An 18,318-nucleotide genomic window follows, 5' to 3' on the forward strand; every position below is an offset into this window, starting at 1 on the left:
CAACTGATATGGATGCAAATACCCTCAAATGAAAGCAGACCATCTGCACTTTAACTTCATAGTTCTTTTATCATTTCAAATCCAAAGTGCTGGAGTATAGAGCCAAAACAAAACAAAATGTGTCACTGTCTCTACTTTTGGAGCTCACTGTATCACCAGAGAAATCACTCAACCTACGGGGTGTGATGTGTCTCTGGGGAAGTACGTTGGTGAAATTATATTTCAACTGGCTCCTGGTTTTAATCTATGCTAGAAGTTTGAAGTTATGAAGTTAATTTAAAGTTGAGTATGAAGTCAAGCGTCAGCCATTTGTATTTCAGGTTTTATGGTTGTCCTTGTAAGTGTTTTCAGAGAGCTTTCAGGGATATTATGTGATTTTGAAACATTTTCCATCTACTAGTGAGACAGTAGATCCATATGATCCTGTTAAGTAACGAGTCAACGCCCAGTGCAGTGTGTAATGTTCCGTGAAGCAAAGACTGGGCCTGTAGATATTGCCTGACTCTGCTTTTGATGAGGTGTCAGTTTCCTGAACCTTGTTAATAAGGCAAGCCAAACCCTGGGAAAGAAAGGTAGAAATGAAAGGATAGACAGAAAGGAATATTTAAAAAAAAGAAACACATGGGTGGCTGGCTGTGTTGTGTGCATTAGTTGATAGTGAGGACTGTCTGTGCATCAGAGGAGAAGGGGTGGATGTTTGTGGAGGGGTGTAAGGAGGGGTTTGTGTATGTGGGTGTGTGTGGCTGCCTGGTAGAGAGAGAGGGGTAGTGTAAAGTTTTTATTTCTCTCTTTCTCTCTTTTTCCCTTTCTCTGAGCTGTGGGGGAGAATGGCTAACTCAGTGTGCCAAAAGGATACAATAAAAGGACTTGGCTGCTTTGCTTTCATGTGTTTCAGTGGAGGTTGGAGCTATAAAGTCATGCTTCTACTTTAGCAGGATGCTGAAGGATGTAGCCCAGCCTGTTACCGCTCATAGTGTTGTCTTTGGAATTGCATTGTGGTCATGGACTACATGACCAAAACAGCTTGTTTCTAGTATGGTATGCTTTCATTGCAGCAGACCAAACAATGTACTATCTTCTAGTGTACACCAGCTGAATGTACTGTAAAGCTTACATTCCAACCACTTCTTCCTCTTCTTCCTTTCACTTCCCGAGAAACAAGGTCACGGAGTCTTTTACAGTACATTATCTGAACTTCAGTATGTCAGTACAGTATGCAAACTTCTGTTCCGTGTTCAAATCAAATCAAATTTATTTTTATATAGCCCTTCGTACATCAGCTGATATTCTCAAAGTGCTGTACAGAAACCCAGCCTAAAACCCCAAACAGCAAGCAAAGCATGTGAAAGAAGCACGGTGGCTAGGAAAAACTCCCTAGGAAAAACTCCCTAGAAAGGCCAAAAACCTAGGAAGAAACCTAGAGAGGAACCAGGCTATGAGGGGTGGCCAGTCCTCTTCTGGCTGTGCAGGGTGGATATTATAACAGAACATAGTCAAGATGTTAAAATGTTAAAATGTTCATAAATGACCAGCATGGTCAAATAATAATAATCATAGTAGTTGTCGAGGGTGCAACAAGCACGTCCGGTGAACAGGTCAGGGTTCCATAGCCGCAGGCAGAACAGTTGAAACTGGAGCAGCAGCACGGCCAGGTGGACTGGGGACAGCAAGGAGTCATCATACCAGGTAGTCCTGAGGCATGGTCCTAGGGCTCAGGTCCTCCGAGAGAAAGACAGAAAGAGAGAATTAGAGAGAGCATATTTAAATACACACAGGACACCGGATAAGACAAGAGAAATACTCCAGATGTAACAGACTGACCCTAGCCCCCCGACACAAACTACTGCAGCATAAATACTGGAGGCTGAGACAGGAGGGATCAGAAGACACTGTGGCCCCATCCGATGATACCCCCGGACAGGGCCAAACAGGCAGGATATAACCCCACCCACTTTGCCAAAGCACAGCCCCCACACCACTAGAGGGATGTCTCCAACCACCAACTTACCGTCCTAAGACAATGCCGAGTATAGCCCACAACGATCTCCGCCATGGCACAACCCAAGCCCCCCAGACAGGAAGACAACGTCAGTGACTCAACCCACTCAAGTGACGCACCCCTCCCATGGACGGCATGGAAGAACACCAGTAGGCCAGTGACTCAGCCCCTGTAAAAGGGTTAGAGGCAGAGAATCCCAGTGGAAAGAGGGGAACCGGCAAGGCAGAGACAGCAAGGGCGGTTCGTTGCTCCAGCCTTTCCGTTCACCTTCACACTCCTGGGCCAGACTATACTTAATCATAGGACCTACTGAATAGATAAGTCTTCAGTAAAGACTTAAAGGTTGAGACTGAGTCTGCGTCTCTCACATTGGTAGGCAGACCATTCCATAAAAATGGAGCTCTATAGGAGAAAGCCCTACCTCCAGCCGTTTGCTTAGAAATTCTAGGGACAATTAGGAGGCCTGCGTCTTGTGACCGTAGCGTACGTGTAGCTATGTACGGCAGGACCAAATCGGAAAGATAGGTAGGAGCAAGCCCATGTAATGCTTTGTAGGTTAGCAGTAAAACCTTGAAATCAGCCCTTGCCTTAACAGGAAGCCAGTGTAGGGAGGCTAGCACTGGAGTAATATGATCAAATTTTTTGGTTCTAGTCAGGATTCTAGCAGCCGTATTTAGCACTAACTGAAGTTTATTTAGTGCTTTATCCGGGTAGCCGGAAAGTAGAGCATTGCAGTAATCCAGCCTAGAAGTAACAAAAGCATGGATTAATTTTTCTGCGTCATTTTTGGACAGAAAATTTCTGATTTTTGCAATGTTACGTAGATGGAAAAAAGCTGTCCTTGAAACAGTCTTGATATGTTCTTCAAAAGAGAGATCAGGGTCCAGAGTAACGCCGAGGTCCTTCACAGTTTTATTTGAGACGACTGTACAACCATCCAGATTAATTGTCAGATTCAACAGAAGATCTCTTTGTTTCTTAGGACCTAGAACAAGCATCTCTGTTTTGTCCGAGTTTAAAAGTAGAAAGTTTGCAGCCATCCACTTCTTTATGTCTGAAACACAGGCTTCTAGCCAGGGCAATTTTGGGGCTTCACCATGTTTCATTGAAATGTACAGCTGTGTGTCGTCCGCATAGCAGTGAAATTTAACATTATGTTTTCGAATGACATCCCCAGAGGTAAAATATATAGTGAAAACAATAGTGGTCCTAAAACGGAACCTTGAGGAACACCGAAATTTACAATTGATTTGTCAGAAGACAAACCATTCACAGAGACAAACTGATATCTTTCCGACAGATAAGATCTAAACCAGGCCAGAACTTGTCCATGTAGACCAATTTGGGTTTCCAATCTCTCCAAAAGAATGTGGTGATCGATGGTATCAAAAGCGGCACTAAGATCTAGGAGCACGAGGACAGATGCAGAGCCTCGGTCTGACGTCATCAAAAGGTCATTTACCACCTTCACAAGTGCAGTCTCAGTGCTATGATGGGGTCTAAAACCAGACTGAAGCGTTTCGTATACATTGTTTGTCTTCAGGAAGGCAGTGAGTTGCTGTGCAACAGCTTTTTCTAAAAAATTTTAGAGGAATGGAAGATTCGATATAGGCCGATAGTTTTTTATAATTTCTGGATCAAGATTCGGCTTTTTCAAGAGAGGCTTTATTACTGCCACTTTTAGTGAGCTTGGTACACATCCGGTGGATAGAGAGCCGTTTATTATGTTCAACATAGGAGGGCCAAGCACAGGAAGCAGCTCTTTCAGTAGTTTAGTTGGAATAGGGTCCAGTATGCAGCTTGAGGGTTTGGAGGCCATGATTATTTTCATCATTGCGTCAAGAGATATAGTACTAAAACACTTTAGTATCTCCCTTGATCCTAGGTCCTGGCAGAGTTGTGTAGACTCAGGACAATGGAGCTTTGGAGTAATACCCAGATTTACATTTACATTTAAGTCATTTAGCAGACGCTCTTATCCAGAGCGACTTACAAAATGGTGCATTCACCTTCACAAATCTTTTAAGGGGGGGGGTTAGAAGGATTACTTTATCGTATCCTAGGTATTCCTTAAAGAGGTGGGGTTTCAGGTGTCTCCGGAAGGTGGTGATTGACTCCGCTGTCCTGGCGTCGTGAGGGAGCTTGTTCCACCATTGGGGTGCCAGAGCAGCGAACAGTTTTGACTGGGCTGAGCGGGAACTGTGCTTCCTCAGAGGTATCGGGGCCAGCAGGCCAGTGGTGGATGAACGCAGTGCCCTTGTTTGGGTGTAGGGCCTGATCAGAGCCTGAAGGTATGGAGGTGCCGTTCCCTTCACAGCTCCGTAGGCAATCACCATGGTCTTGTAGCGGATGCTTCCAGTTGAAAGCCAGTGGAGAGAGCGGAGGAGCGGGGTGACGTGAGAGAACTTGGGAAGGTTGAACACCAGACGGGCTGCGGCGTTCTGGATGAGTTGTAGGGGTTTAATGGCACAGGCAGGGAGCCCAGCCAACAGCGAGTTGCAGTAATCCAGACGGGAGATGACAAGTGCCTGGATTAGGACCTGCGCCGCTTCCTGTGTGAGGCAGGGTCGTACTCTGCGAATGTTGTAGAGCATGAACCTACAGAATCGGGTCACCGCCTTGATGTTAGTGGAGAACGACAGGGTGTTGTCCAGGATCACGCCAAGGTTCTTAGCACTCTGAGAGGAGGACACAAGGGAGTTGTCAACCGTGATGGCGAGATCATGGAACGGGCAGTCCTTCCCCGGGAGGAAGAGCAGCTCCGTCTTGCCGAGGTTCAGCTTGAGCTGGTGATCCGTCATCCACACTGATATGTCTGACAGACATGCAGAGATGCGATTCGCCGCCTGGTTATCAGAAGGGGGAAAGGAGAAGATTAATTGTGTGTCGTCTGCATAGCAATGATAGGAGAGACCATGTGAGGATATGACAGAGCCAAGTGACTTGGTGTATAGCGAGAATAGGAGAGGGCCTAGAACAGAGCCCTGGGGGACACCAGTGGTGAGAGCGCATGGTGCGGAGACAGATTCTCGCCACGCCACCTGGTAGGAGCGACCTGTCAGGTAGGACGCAATCCAAGCGTGGGCCGCGCCGGAGATGCCCAACTCGGAGAGGGTGGAGAGGAGGATCTGATGGTTCACAGTATCAAAGGCAGCAGATAGGTCTAGAAGGATGAGTGCAGAGGAGAGAGAGTTAGCTTTAGCAGTGCGGAGAGCCTCCGTGACACAGAGAAGAGCAGTCTCAGTTGAATGCCCAGTCTTGAAACCTGACTGATTAGGATCAAGAAGGTCATTCTGAGAGAGATAGCAGGAGAGCTGGCCAAGGACGGCACGTTCAAGAGTTTTGGAGAGAAAAGAAAGAAGGGATACTGGTCTGTAGTTGTTGACATCGGAAGGATGTGTAGGTTTTTTCAGAAGGGGTGCAACTCTCGCTCTCTTGAAGACGGAAGGGACGTAGCCAGCGGTCAAGGATGAGTTTATGATTTAAAGAGGAGTCTGTAATTTGCTTTCTAATGATCATGATCTTTTCCTCAAAGAAGTTCATAAATGTATTACTGCTGAAGTGAAAGCCATCCTCCATTTGCGAAGGCTGCTTTTTAGTTAGCTTTGCGACAGTATCAAAAATACATTTCGGATTGTTCTTATTTTCCTCAATTAAGTTGGAAAAATAGGATGATCGAGCAGCAGTAAGGGCTCTTCGATACTGCACGGTACTGTCTTTCCAAGCTAGTCGGAAGACTTCCAGTTTGGTGTGGCGCCATTTCCGTTCCAATTTTCTGGAAGCTTGCTTCAGAGCTCGTGTATTTTCTGTATACCAGGGAGCTAGTTTCTTATGACAGATGTTTTTTTAGGGGTGCAACTGCATCTAGGGTATTGTGCAAGGTTAAATTGAGTTCCTCGGTTAGGTGGTTAACTGATTTTTTGTCCTCTGACGTCCTTGGGTAGGCAGAGGCAGTCTGGAAGGGCATCAAGGAATCTTTGGGTTGTCTGAGAATTTATAGCACGACTTTTAATGCTCCTTGGTTGGGGTCTGAGCAGATTATTTGTTGCAATTGCAAACGTAATAAAATGGTGGTCCGATAGTCCAGGATTATGAGGAAAAACATTTAGATCCACAACATTTATTCCATGGGACAAAACTAGGTCCAGAGTATGACTGTGGCAGTGAGTAGGTCCAGAGACATGTTGGACGAAACCCACTGAGTCGATGATGGCTCCGAAAGCCTTTTGGAGTGGGTCTATGGACTTTTCCATGTGAATGTTAAAGTTACCAAAAATTAGAATATTATCTGCTATGACTACAAGATCCGATAAGAATTCAGGGAACTCAGTGAGGAACACTGCATATGGCCCAGGAGGCCTGTAAACAGTAGCTATAAAAAGTGAGTGAGTAGGCTGCATAGATTTCATGACTAGAAGCTCAAAAGACGAAAACGTCATTGTTTTTTTTTGTAAATTGAAATTTGCTATCGTAAATGTTAGCAACACCTCCGCCTTTGCCGGATGCACGGGGGGTATGGTCACTAGTGTAACCAGGGGGTGAGGCCTCATTTAACACAGTAAATTCATCAGGCTTAAGCCATGTTTCAGTCAGGCCAATCACATCAAGATTATTATCAGTGATTAGTTCATTGACTATAACTGCCTTGGAAGTGAGGGATCTAACATTAAGTAACCCAATTTTGAGATGTGAGGTATCACAATCTCTTTCAATAATGGCAGGAATGGAGGAGGTCTTTATACTAGTGAGATTGCTAAAGCGAACACCGCCATTTTTAATTTTGCCCAACCTAGATCGAGGCACAGACACGGTCTCAATGGGGAAAGCTGAGCTGACTACGCTGACTGTGCTAGTGGCAGACTCCACTAAGCTGGCAGGCTGGCTAACAGCCTGCTGCCTGGCCTGCACCCTATTTCATTGTGGAGCTAGAGGAGTTAGAGCCCTGTCTATGTTCGTAGATAAGATGAGAGCACCCCTCCAGCTAGGATGGAGTCCGTCACTCCTCAACAGGCCAGGCTTGGTCCTGTTTGTGGGTGAGTCCCAGAAAGAGGGCCAATTATCTACAAATTCTATCTTTTGGGAGGGGCAGAAAACAGTTTTAAACCAGCGATTGAGTTGTGAGACTCTGCTGTAGAGCTCATCACTCCACCTAACTGGGAGGGGGCCAGAGACAATTAATCGATGCCGACACATCTTTCTAGCTGATTTACACGCTGAAGCTATGTTGCGCTTGGTGACCTCTGACTGTTTCATCCTAACATCGTTGGTGCCGACGTGGATAACAATATCTCTATACTCTCTACACTCGCCAGTTTTAGCTTTAGCCAGCACCGTCTTTAGATTAGCCTTAACGTCGGTAGCCCTGCCCCCTGGTAAACAGTGTATGATCGCTGGATGATTAGTTTTAAGTCTAATACTGCGGGTAATGGAGTCGCCAATGACTAGGGTTTTCAATTTGTCAGAGCTAATGGTGGGAGCCGTCGGCGTCTCAGACCCCACAAGACCCCAGAAGTCTCGGCCTCCGACTCCGACTCGCTTAATGGGGAGAACCGGTTGAAAGTTTCTGTCGGCTGAATAAGCGACACCGGTTGAGCATTCCTACAGCGTTTCCCTCCAGAAGCCATGAGAAAGTTGTCCGGCTGCGGGGACCGTGCGAGGGGGTTTATACTAACGTTACTATCTGTACTTACTGGTGGCACAGACGCTGTTTCATCCTTTCCTACACTGAAATTACCCTTGCCTAACGATCGCGTCTGAAGCTGGGCTTGCAGCACAGCTATCCTTGCCGTAAGGCGATCGTTCTCCTGTATATTATAGGTACAACGACTGCAATTAGAAGGCATCATGTTAATGTTACTTAGCTTCGGCTGTTTGAAGTCCTGACGAACCATGTCCAGATAAAACCTCCGGGGTGAAAAAGTTGAATGAAAAAAGTTGAGTGAGGGAAAAAGTAAAAATATACGGTAATGAAAAAGTAAAAAACCGTCAGGTAGCAAAGTAAGATCGGCAACAAAACGCACAGCAGCGTAAACAAGTCTGCAAGTTGTAACCGGAAACAGGAAACAGGATGTATGGCTCTCAGTGTTACTATGATCAAGGCGTCTGAACACACTGTATGCAATATACTGTTAGTGAACTATGATGTGTGTGTGTGTGTGTCCTGCAGGATGGCCTCAGCCCCCTGCTGCTGTCCGCCAGACACGCCCACGCTGATGTTTGTAGCAGCCTCCTGGACTGGGGAGCTGACGTCAACGCGTGTGATAAGAACGGCAGGTAGGGAAGGAGTCATCTGTCAGATCACGCGTGCATTCTACTTCATAACTTCATTTAATCATTACAGGGTTGTCTTCAAGCACATGACATTATAATACCCTGATGGTGATGTTGTGGTTGATGGTAATGATGGTGATGATGATAGGGATAATGATGGTGGTGATGAGGATGATGATGAAGAAGAAGATGTTAACGATGAGTATTGTGGTGATGATGATGATTATACTATTTCTGACTGTTTGATACAGGACAGCAGTGATGCTGGCCAGTGAGAGCAGCAGTATGTCTGTAGTGGAGGTTCTGGTCCAGAGAGGAGCTGCTCTTCAGGCTGTGGACTCTTTGGGTCATGACGTTCTGCACTACGCCAAGCTGTCTGGCAGCAGTGAGATCAGGGCCGTCCTCACTGCCGAGTTGCACAGTGCACACTCAGACAGCGGTGAGATAGGAACTGTCTTTAGTACTGATCGAGCCTACTATGAGGCAATTAACCAGACATTCTAGCAGACTCCTTCAGGCATAATTTCCCTTCAAATCCATTTGAGGTAACTGAAAGTTATGAAATTCAAGCTTTCGGATGCATGTAAATGATTGTAACATGAAGCATTGTTCTATTGTTCACTGTAAAGTTATAAAAAGAGAGATGCTTTGACTAGAAGAACTTCAGGCTTTTCTTTCCTTCCCTCCATAATCGACCCAGATACGTCATTGACCTCCTTGTGGTCAAGCTTTGAAATGCAACTTTTCAGTTGGCCTGTCATGCAGAATTTATCCAACACTGCCATCTTCAGGATGTGTCTTAAATGTTGTTCTTCCCCTCTCTCCTCCCTATACACAGACACCCCAAAGTCCCCCAAAACTCCTCAGGTAAGTTAGGTCAGCTTGTGCAATCTTTCTATCTTCTTCCAAGCTTCACAACTGCAACCATTTTTTCCTAATCATTGAACCTACACACATTTAACTTGATATCAATGTGATAAATTACACCTATTAGTCTAATCAGAAGGAATAGTACACATTCGACAGTCAAACCAACCTCTTTCCACTGTAGTGCCGTCATTGACAACCTTATCTTGAATGTTTTGTTTAAACCTTATGTTTCTTTTACGTAATGACTCGTTTTGAAATGCACCTCAAGCAGCATGTATGAGCACAAATATAACACCTTAGCTAAACAGATACATCTTCAGGGCATTGTTACTCCTCGATAAATACCTTCTCTTTGATCACAAATTCTCCAAATGTTTGATGATTCTTCTCTTTCACTAACCTAACTAAAAACTGCTGGATCGTTCTTCTGTTTTTGTTCTTCTCTTTATTCCCACTCCTTCACTCACACCTCAGCATGATCAAGTGGCTAGGTTAGGTGGCGATCGAAGCACAACTCCCAAAAAAAGAAAAGCACCTCCACCTCCCATTAGCCCTGTGCAGGTAAAGGCATGTCTCTGTCTGTCTGTCTGTCTGTCTGTCTGTCTGTCTGTCTGTCTGTCTGTCTGTCTGTCTGTCTGTCTGTCTGTCTGTCTGTCTGTCTGTCTGTCATCATCATGTTGGTCGGTCAGTCTGTCTGTTGGTCTGCCTGTCTGTTTTTGGTCTGTCCGTCTCCCTTCTGTCTGTTGTCTTCCTTTTTGGGTCCCTTTTGAATGGTCCTCAGCCCTGCTTGTGTCAGGTACCATTTTACTCTTAATGAAGTTCTTAAACATTATAATATGTGTTTACATGGTCATGTTCTGTTTGAATTCCCGTGTTCTTTTTTTTTTGAGCCTCACCCTACTGTCTGCTGCTTTTATTCAAGGACTCTTGAATTCAGTGCTGCATTAGTGTTGTTTTTCTGTCTGTGGGAGTGTATTTATATGTATAGATAGTAATTACTGTGTCTATGGTGCAGAACGCAGGAGTAAACAATAAGACATTTTATTCATGTTTCCAAACTTTCTAGATGTCTAGTCCCAACTCTCCCGCGTACATGACCCCAAATGAAACTCCAGTCTCCAGTAAAAGTTGTGGATTTAAAATATTTAATTATAAGGTACATGCACTTACAATCAAGAACATTTCTTATCAGTCATTAGGCCTCTCATTTGGTTGTTTTCCATCATGTTTTATTTTCTGTGTCACCAACTTTCGTTTATGTTGGTTTTGCTTACTGCTCTCTCTCTCCCTCCCTCCCTGCATAACTTTCTTTCTCGCTCTCTATCTCCCTCACTGCATAACTCTTCCTCTCTCGCTCGCGCTCTCTCTCTCCCTAGCATAACTTTCTCTCTCTCTCCCTCCCTGCATGACTCTCTCTCTCTCTCTCTCTCTCTCCCTTCCTCTTCCCTTCCTCTTTCCCTCTCCTATCTCTTTCTGTCAGGAAGAGGAGTTGCACGGCGTGTCTCAGAGGGAGGAGGTGGAGAAGCTACACGAGGAGAAGTGCATGCTGCTGGAGACCATTGAGAATCTGAAGCAGATTGTGGACCAGACTGTGACTATAAGCCAGACTGAGACGGAGCTGGGGCCGGAGCCCAAGGCGAGTTACATCTACAGCGTAGGCCTTTAATATCACTTGCCTGCGCTGCTTTGATCCCAGTCCACTAGCTTTTTCGGTACCATTTCTCTCTCTCTGGAATCCATTTACACAGCACAGCACATTTACACTGTAATCTAGTCAGTTACAGTACAAGTTAACCACCCGCTGCACTACTTTACATAACACAGTCTGAACTGTTGACTAATATTACTACATGTACCTCAGATATTACTAATGGAAGTGTGATGTAAGTTTCATGAGATGTCCCAAACTCCTAACATAATATTCCCTGGTGGTCCAAACCATTGTATGTTAACTGTATAATTGTGTTGATACAGGCAGAGGACTGTGGGAAGGCAGACTCAGCTCTGGTAGTGGCCCTACACGCCAAGATTACAGCTCTGTCTCTGGAGAACCAGCAGTTAGCCCAAATACTCAAGGTAAGCCAGATACTCAATATAACTTGTCATTCCAGGGACGTAGATATCCCAATATGGTGAAATATGGTGATATCCCAGTGTGGTGTTTACTGTAATTAGGCCTTCTACCTAAGAAAGATCCACTTAATAAGATCCTAAATAATCAACTAAATCTTGTTTACTTATCTTTCCCCATCTCATCTTTCCTTCTATCTACATCTCTTTGTAGAAGCGTCCGTCTCCCCAGGGAGGTGAGGTTGGCCAAGAGGACTCGTCCTGCCCCAACAGTATGAACTCTAATGCCTCCTACCACATCACCCACAAGTCCCCCAGCGAGCCCCAACTCCAGCCCCAGGGGACAGAGGAGGAGGACATGTCTGAGGGGTCTGCCCTGGAGCTCAGCAGCTCCTCCCTGAGACAAGAGGAGGAAGAGGGTGGGGAGCGGGGGAAGGAGGGAGGCGAGGAGGAGATCCGACTGCTGAGGGAGACCCTAGGGAGAGTCCACTCCAAACTGCAGGAGACGCGGAAGGAGAACCGCACGCTCCATGCCAGGCTCAAACCTGAGCAGGGGGACGTGACAGGGAGGGAAGGGGAGGTGCTGCTGGAGAGTCTAGCAGAGCTCCAGGCCAAGCTGACGGAGACACAGGAGAAACACCAGCAGGCCAGAGAGGAGGTGCTGGCCCTCATGGCACATATTGAAAGAGGAGGTGGTGGAGGAAGTGAAACAACAGAGCAGGAGCTCCAGAGACTGAGAAGCTCTCTGGAGCAGGAAGTGAAAGAGCTGAGGTCCCAGCTGGCCCAGTCAGAGCAGCAGAGGGAGAGAGATGTAGGCCGGATCAAGGAGCAGGAGGCCAGGCTGAAGGCAGCAGACGACAGCGGTGATCGGGAGAAGAGCCTGCTGGTGGACCGGTACAAGGAGGCGCAGGAGGAGATCAGGATGCTGCAGGAGGCTCTGAGGGGGACGGTCCCCGTGGAGGCTGCAGCTAAAGACTTTGAGGAGATGAAAGGCGAGCTGGGGAGCGTGATCGATGGGCTGCAGCGCCGCCTGCTGGAACTATCCAAGTCCTACAGTGAGGCCAAGAGTGAACTGAGCTCCACCAGGAACCAGCTGGAGGAGATCCGGGCTGTCAATTCTAAGCCTGGCAGCCCTGTAGCCTCCCCAGACAAGGAGAAGGCCATGCTGAGAAGCAGAGTAGAGGAGCTGCAGGCATCGCTAGCCGACACACAGAGCAAGTACTCGGCCTCTCTGGGGGAGATTGCCCTCCTGAAGCAGGAGGCTGAGGCTCAGGAGACAGTGGCGTTATCTGACCACACCCAGATGGTGTCCTCTCTGGGCAGCGCCATCAAAGACTTGGAGGCCCAGGCAGATGCTCTAAGACAACAGCTGTCCCAGAGGACCCTGCAGGTGGACACCCTACAGAACAGACTGACTATGGAGAAGGACCACACACCGGACGACTCTATATCACGGCTGGAGCACGAGCAGATGAGAGAGGGCCTGGAGAAGGAGGAGGGCAACCTGACGCAGCTTCTCCAGGGGGCCCTGAGGAAGCAGGATGAGATGGCTCTGGAGGCGGCTGCAGCGTGGCAGGAACTGAGGGAGGGGAGGAGTGAGAGGGAGGCCCTGCAGGAGCTGGCCATCAGCAGGGAGAAGGAGAACCACACTCTGAGCACCAAGCTCAGAGAAGCCCAGGATGCAATCGTTCAGCTGAAGAAACTGGTGGAGGAACATGTCAGCTCAGAGAGAGAGAAGAATAAGAAGGTTTGTTATTTACTGCTTTCTGTTGGTAGAGTGCTTTATACAATGTTCAATGGTAATGAATAGCTAGAAAATCCCCTGGTTTGGCAAAGGAAACACTTAAAGGCCCAGTGCAGTCAAACACGTGAATTTCCCTGTGTTGTATATATATTTCCACACTATGATTGGAATAATACTGTGAAATTGTGAAAATGATAATAATGTCCTTTTAGTGTAAGAGCTGTTTGAAAAGACCGCCTGAAATTTCAGTCTGTGTTGGTGGGATGGAGTTTTGGCCTGCCTGGTGACATCACCAGGTGTTAAATTAGTTAATAGACCAATAAGAGAGTTCCAAACCCCTATGCCAATGATAGACCGTTTTCAGTTTTCCCCTCCCCACTCAGACCATTCTTGCTTGAGAAATTGCTCTTTGCAAATAAATTAATATGTGTTTCTTTTTGAGCATTTTAATTGAAAGCAATCAGGTACTTTAACAGTAAGGTACTTAATTGCTACCCAGAAATTATTTCATATTGAGATAAAAAAAAACTCTGCATCGGACCTTTAAAGAGTTTAGAGAGGTATCCCTCTATTTTGCTTTCTTATGACATGTTGTTTTGTCTTTGGTCATGATAGAAAAGCAGTTTTGTCTAAGCACTTTTATTGATCTCCATGTTTGTGTCTCAGATTGATGACCTGTCGAGAGAGGTGGGGAAATTAAAGGATGCCTTAAACAGCCTATCCCAGCTGTCTTACAGTGCAGGCTCAGCCAAGAGACAGCAGACCCTGCAGCAGCAGCAGCTGGACAACCTACAGCAGCAAGTCAAGCAGCTGCAGTACCAGCTAGGGGTAAGCCATACACGTTCAAACTATATATAATATGGCTTATTCAACCAACAATCAGTGTACTGCATTCAACCTCACTCAGATAGCATCAGAGCCTGTAGACAGGATATACCATTTCACACAAATTCCTAAGACTAAATACTTTCCTGGAACATCTGTCAGACAGTTGGAAGCTAACAGTTGGGTGAGTTACTGTGAATCTCTGTACTGTCATGATTAGCCAATACCTTTAGTTTTTTAGAGCCAAGACATCTAATGTCCTGATACAGGGCAGCCTCCTCTGGTCCAAGACATAATGAGTCACAGGCATGTGTGGACTGGGCAGCCAAACTGGATCATACTCCCACTGAGCAAAAACTGGTTGAATCAACGTTGTTTCCACGTCATTTCAACAAAAACATTATATGTCATGACATTGAATCAACATGGAAAACTGATTGGATTTGCAAAAAGTCGAAAAAAAATTGAAAGGTTGCTCGTTCGAATCCCCGAGTCGACTAGGTGAAAAATGTGCCAATGTGCCCTTGAGCAAGGCACCTAACCCTAATCACTCCTGAAGGCACTCTGGATAAGAGTGTCTGCTATGTGTAAAAATAACAAACTAGCCTGTTTCTGCATCTCTTTACTATAGGAGTCAAAGAGGCAGCACCATGAGATAGTGTCCGTCTACAGGATGCATCTCCTATACGCCGTCCAGGTATGTCCTTATGCATACGGTGTACTCTGTATATGATCTCATATTAAACGTTGCAGGTGTGGTTTTAATGTTATGTCACCATTACTTTATTCCTTACAGGGTCAGATGGATGAGGATGTTCAGAAAGCCTTGAAGCAGATTCTGATGATGTGCAAGATGCCAACAGAAGCCAAATTAAGCATCTGAAATGGAACAGCCTATCTGTTTACTGACCATGCTGGAGAGGAGACGCAAGGAAACTATATCCTTGGTCTCCTAACCTATCTGATCTATCACACTACAGTGCACGTGTGCCCATCAAAAGCAAAGATATTGATAAAAATTAAAATAAAATACATTCTTCATTTGTCTACAAATGATGTCAGAGGGGAGCTTTGAAGACTTGTTGTCAATAGATTCGACTGCCATCCTACCTTTGAACTAGCAGTGTTCGTTTTGTAATGTTTTTTAATGTTTTTTAGTTTTCTAGTCTGGCTAACACCTAACTCGAAGTCCTCCTGATTTCACAGTCTGAAAAGGCTATTTTGATGTTGTCGGCACGACCACTCACAGCCCCTGAGCGCCGTCCCTTCCAGTACAACTGTTGGATTTTCAAATCCAAACAACGTGAGGTCTCAACCCCCCCAGGAAAGAAGCCATTTTTGAGAGAACCAATCAAAGCTCAACCCATTTCTGAGCAAATACTGCATTTACAACGGACTCCTCTCCGGACCATTGTGTCACAGCTCTCTTTCGGCTGTGTACCATGTGAGTCGGGTCAGCCAGGCTACCGGTTTTCATGATATAATAAAAATGATTTTTTTTTTACGTTTGCATGCAACTTCCAAAATCAACCAAAGAAGAACATTGCTAAACGCTTTAGCGACATTTCAAATTATAAAAGTAATATTTTCAAATATATGCAAGCTTTTTCAAGATACATTTATAAATTAAAACAAAGTTTGGCAGTTGTATTTTTTAACAACCCTATTTAGTGGTTTTTGTATGAATTCAATATTGTGTGTGATAACCTGGGCCCTTTTTAGTGTCTGCAATCTGTGAATGCCAAATTTACCCAATTGTGGGTTTTTGTCCTCATTTACACCATATTCCCTTGGAGTCTTTTTAACTCAATATGACTTTATGAACCGAATTTATTTTTAAAATAATGAAACCCACCTTTCGTTGCTTCAACAATTATACTTATTGAGCAATAATCCAGTACTTGAAGGGTGATGTGGTATCAGAGCTCTGGGTAGTCTCTCTGAGGACAGCACATACCCATGTGACAAATGCACTTTCCTCATGCTGTCCTCCCGTTCAAACTCTATAGTCTGCAAGAATATATGGCCTCTGCAGATTACCTGTTACACCTTTATTTTGTGCCAGCTCTTTCTGTGTTGAAGCCTGACAGATTTGTCTTGATTCTTGAAGGGTTTAAAAGTTATATTGCAGTGTTCTTCTTCCGTCCTTTTGTAATATCATTATAGTGTAAGCTGTAGCAGGTAGTCATATTGTTTCTTGATTTTTGGGGGATGAAACATCCAACCATTTCAGTGTTGGTATGGCAGCATGTGAGGCTCTTGGGCTGTTGAGCAAGTTGCTCAGCCTCATTCAATCCACTACGCATAAGTAAGAAAACTCTAATCTCTCGATGACAGATGCTCGTAACATACAGTAAATGGTAGTAGCATCTATCCACAGACTGTGGGATCTGACGACTAATGAGAAACTTTGTACCGGTATGCAGATTTTTTATCACTGATCATTTGGACAAATCACGATTTCGCAGGTGCCCACATCTTTCAAATTTCGGAAGGGGAGGGAATATTTGACCCCTAGACTTGCTCGAAACTGGCTGAGAGTTTACGTATAGAGGGGCGAAGACTTCGCTAGCCTCATTAGTACCTTTTCTAACACATCTCCCCCCAAAATTTAAACAACCATCTGACACAATCACTCAAGATTTTAGTTCAGTGTGTCCTAGATAAGTATGGCTCCAATGTGTCTGTGGTGCTGTTTGTTGTACTGTATTAAGTTTAAATCAAGTGCTGTGTGATCTCATTGTAGCCTGGTAAGTGTAACAACTGCACTATTTCAGCCCTTCACTTCTACTGTTGTCCTCTACAAATCATGTCTTTTCAACAGCCTAGGAAATCTGAACTCTTTTCAGTACAAGCAACTTTATGGTTGTACAACTGCAATGTTACAAGGAACAATGATGCATCCAATGATAAATAGCTGAGTATGTTAGTGGGTTGAACACACAGGATTGTCACAATTACATGGAATGTGACATATCTTACACATAGTGTACTCCCATAGAATGATCACTGTGATTGATGTACAATTACATCAGAGCTGTGATATGCAGGATAGCTCCAGATATGGATGACATACTGTACATAACCCAAACCCACCAAAGTGCTGTACTTGATGTTCGTATCATACATTTCTGCTCTTAAGGCTCCTCTGATGCTGCACTGTGAACAATATAATTTTTTTTTAAACCCTGGCAGCCAGTTACCTGTAAGTTCCTGTAAAAAAAGGTACAATATGTTACCGTAAATTCCAAATAAACTTTGGTTTAACAGTACATACTGTACTTTTTTTAAGTTTTACAATAACGTACAGGTAACTAGCTGCCAGTAAGTTACTGTAAAAACAACAGGATTTTTTTTTACAGCTTGTGTTTACTCATGCAGCCCAATTCTGCTCTTTTCTCCAATGGAGAAAAAAAGAAAGACCAATTAGTGGCAAAATATCAGTATTGAGTTGCCTGTGTAAACGCAGCCTAAATGGTTTAGGATTATGCACTACATCTTCATACTACTCATTGGAATACATTTCGAAAAGATTACCTTTACAATATCTATGAGTACTTGATCTTTCAGACTAAGTACACGGTAAAGACAGGAGTGAAGTTGTCCTTTTATCGCAGGTCACTAAGGCTGTGTTTAGACAGGCAGCCCAATTCTGATATTTTTTCCACTAATTGGTCTTTGGACCAATGACATCAGATCTTTTCACATCAAATTATTTTCAGAGCTGATCTGATTGGTCCGTAGACCAATTAGTGAAAACAATATCAGAATTGGGATGCCTATGTAAACGCAGCCTAAGAGTTTCTCAAATAACTCTTGTTAATAAGGTAAAAAGAAGACTCCTCTCTCAATGACAGAGAGGTTAATAAGCGTTGGCTGAATGTTTTAAATTTAGAAAGGGATAAGGAAGGATACATGTCCTTTGTGTTTCCTGTTTTCCAACTTGTTTTTGTAATTCAAACAGATTTTTGTGTTTGTTTGCCAATTGCTTTTCACCCACTTAAATAAATTGTGAATGCATCGCCTGTTCCCTTATCCATAAATATGGCATTGAATGGCTGTGATGATGATTACTTTTTATTTCAACCCCGCCAGAGAGCGCAAGGGCCCTTGATCAATAATCAATTAGGATGACAGAGGGGCTTCTGCCAAACAATAAAAAATGGCTAGGCTCTGATTTCAACACGCACACACACACACCACTTTTGGTGATGTAAAGCAGGTGGAAATAATTTGTTCTCTGCAAAACTAGCTTGTTATTTATAGAAGTTATAGGGTATTAGATGGATGTTGATATAGCTGCTTAGGTTACCCCAGGCATGGATAGTTGTGTTAGATTATGGCTATGAGATAAGGATTTATCTCTACTAGCCTGACAGTAGACTGCATTTACAGCCCTGATGACATCCTCCTTTTGTATAAAAGTCTGGACCGTCACTATGCCCCATCTCAGGTCATTATTCACGTCTGTTCCTCTCAGGCCTAGATTCAGTCAGTACCGCGGAAGATCTGCACTATAGCGCAATTTTCATTTATAGGC

At 44.7% G+C, this 18,318-nt stretch overlaps 1 protein-coding gene across 2 annotated transcripts in view; it reads left to right on the forward strand.

The window, feature by feature from the left end:
- The window catches only part of LOC106568157 (ankycorbin), a 77,873-nt gene extending 60,074 nt beyond the window's left edge, over positions 1 to 17,799 (forward strand). For both annotated transcript variants that reach the window (XM_014138236.2, XM_014138235.2), the window contains 11 exons: positions 8,166 to 8,272; positions 8,521 to 8,708; positions 9,108 to 9,136; positions 9,614 to 9,700; positions 10,206 to 10,295; positions 10,620 to 10,775; positions 11,114 to 11,215; positions 11,424 to 12,956; positions 13,620 to 13,781; positions 14,410 to 14,475; positions 14,575 to 17,799. In XM_014138236.2, coding sequence (XP_013993711.2) covers positions 8,166 to 8,272; positions 8,521 to 8,708; positions 9,108 to 9,136; positions 9,614 to 9,700; positions 10,206 to 10,295; positions 10,620 to 10,775; positions 11,114 to 11,215; positions 11,424 to 12,956; positions 13,620 to 13,781; positions 14,410 to 14,475; positions 14,575 to 14,661 — 2,607 coding nt within the window. In that variant the 3' untranslated portion in view covers positions 14,662 to 17,799. The remainder of the gene's footprint in view (positions 1 to 8,165; positions 8,273 to 8,520; positions 8,709 to 9,107; positions 9,137 to 9,613; positions 9,701 to 10,205; positions 10,296 to 10,619; positions 10,776 to 11,113; positions 11,216 to 11,423; positions 12,957 to 13,619; positions 13,782 to 14,409; positions 14,476 to 14,574) is intronic.
- The last annotated feature ends 519 nt before the right edge of the window (positions 17,800 to 18,318 follow it).

Source organism: Salmo salar, chromosome ssa13, assembly GCF_905237065.1.
Source record: "Salmo salar chromosome ssa13, Ssal_v3.1, whole genome shotgun sequence".
Lineage (NCBI taxonomy): Eukaryota > Metazoa > Chordata > Actinopteri > Salmoniformes > Salmonidae > Salmo > Salmo salar.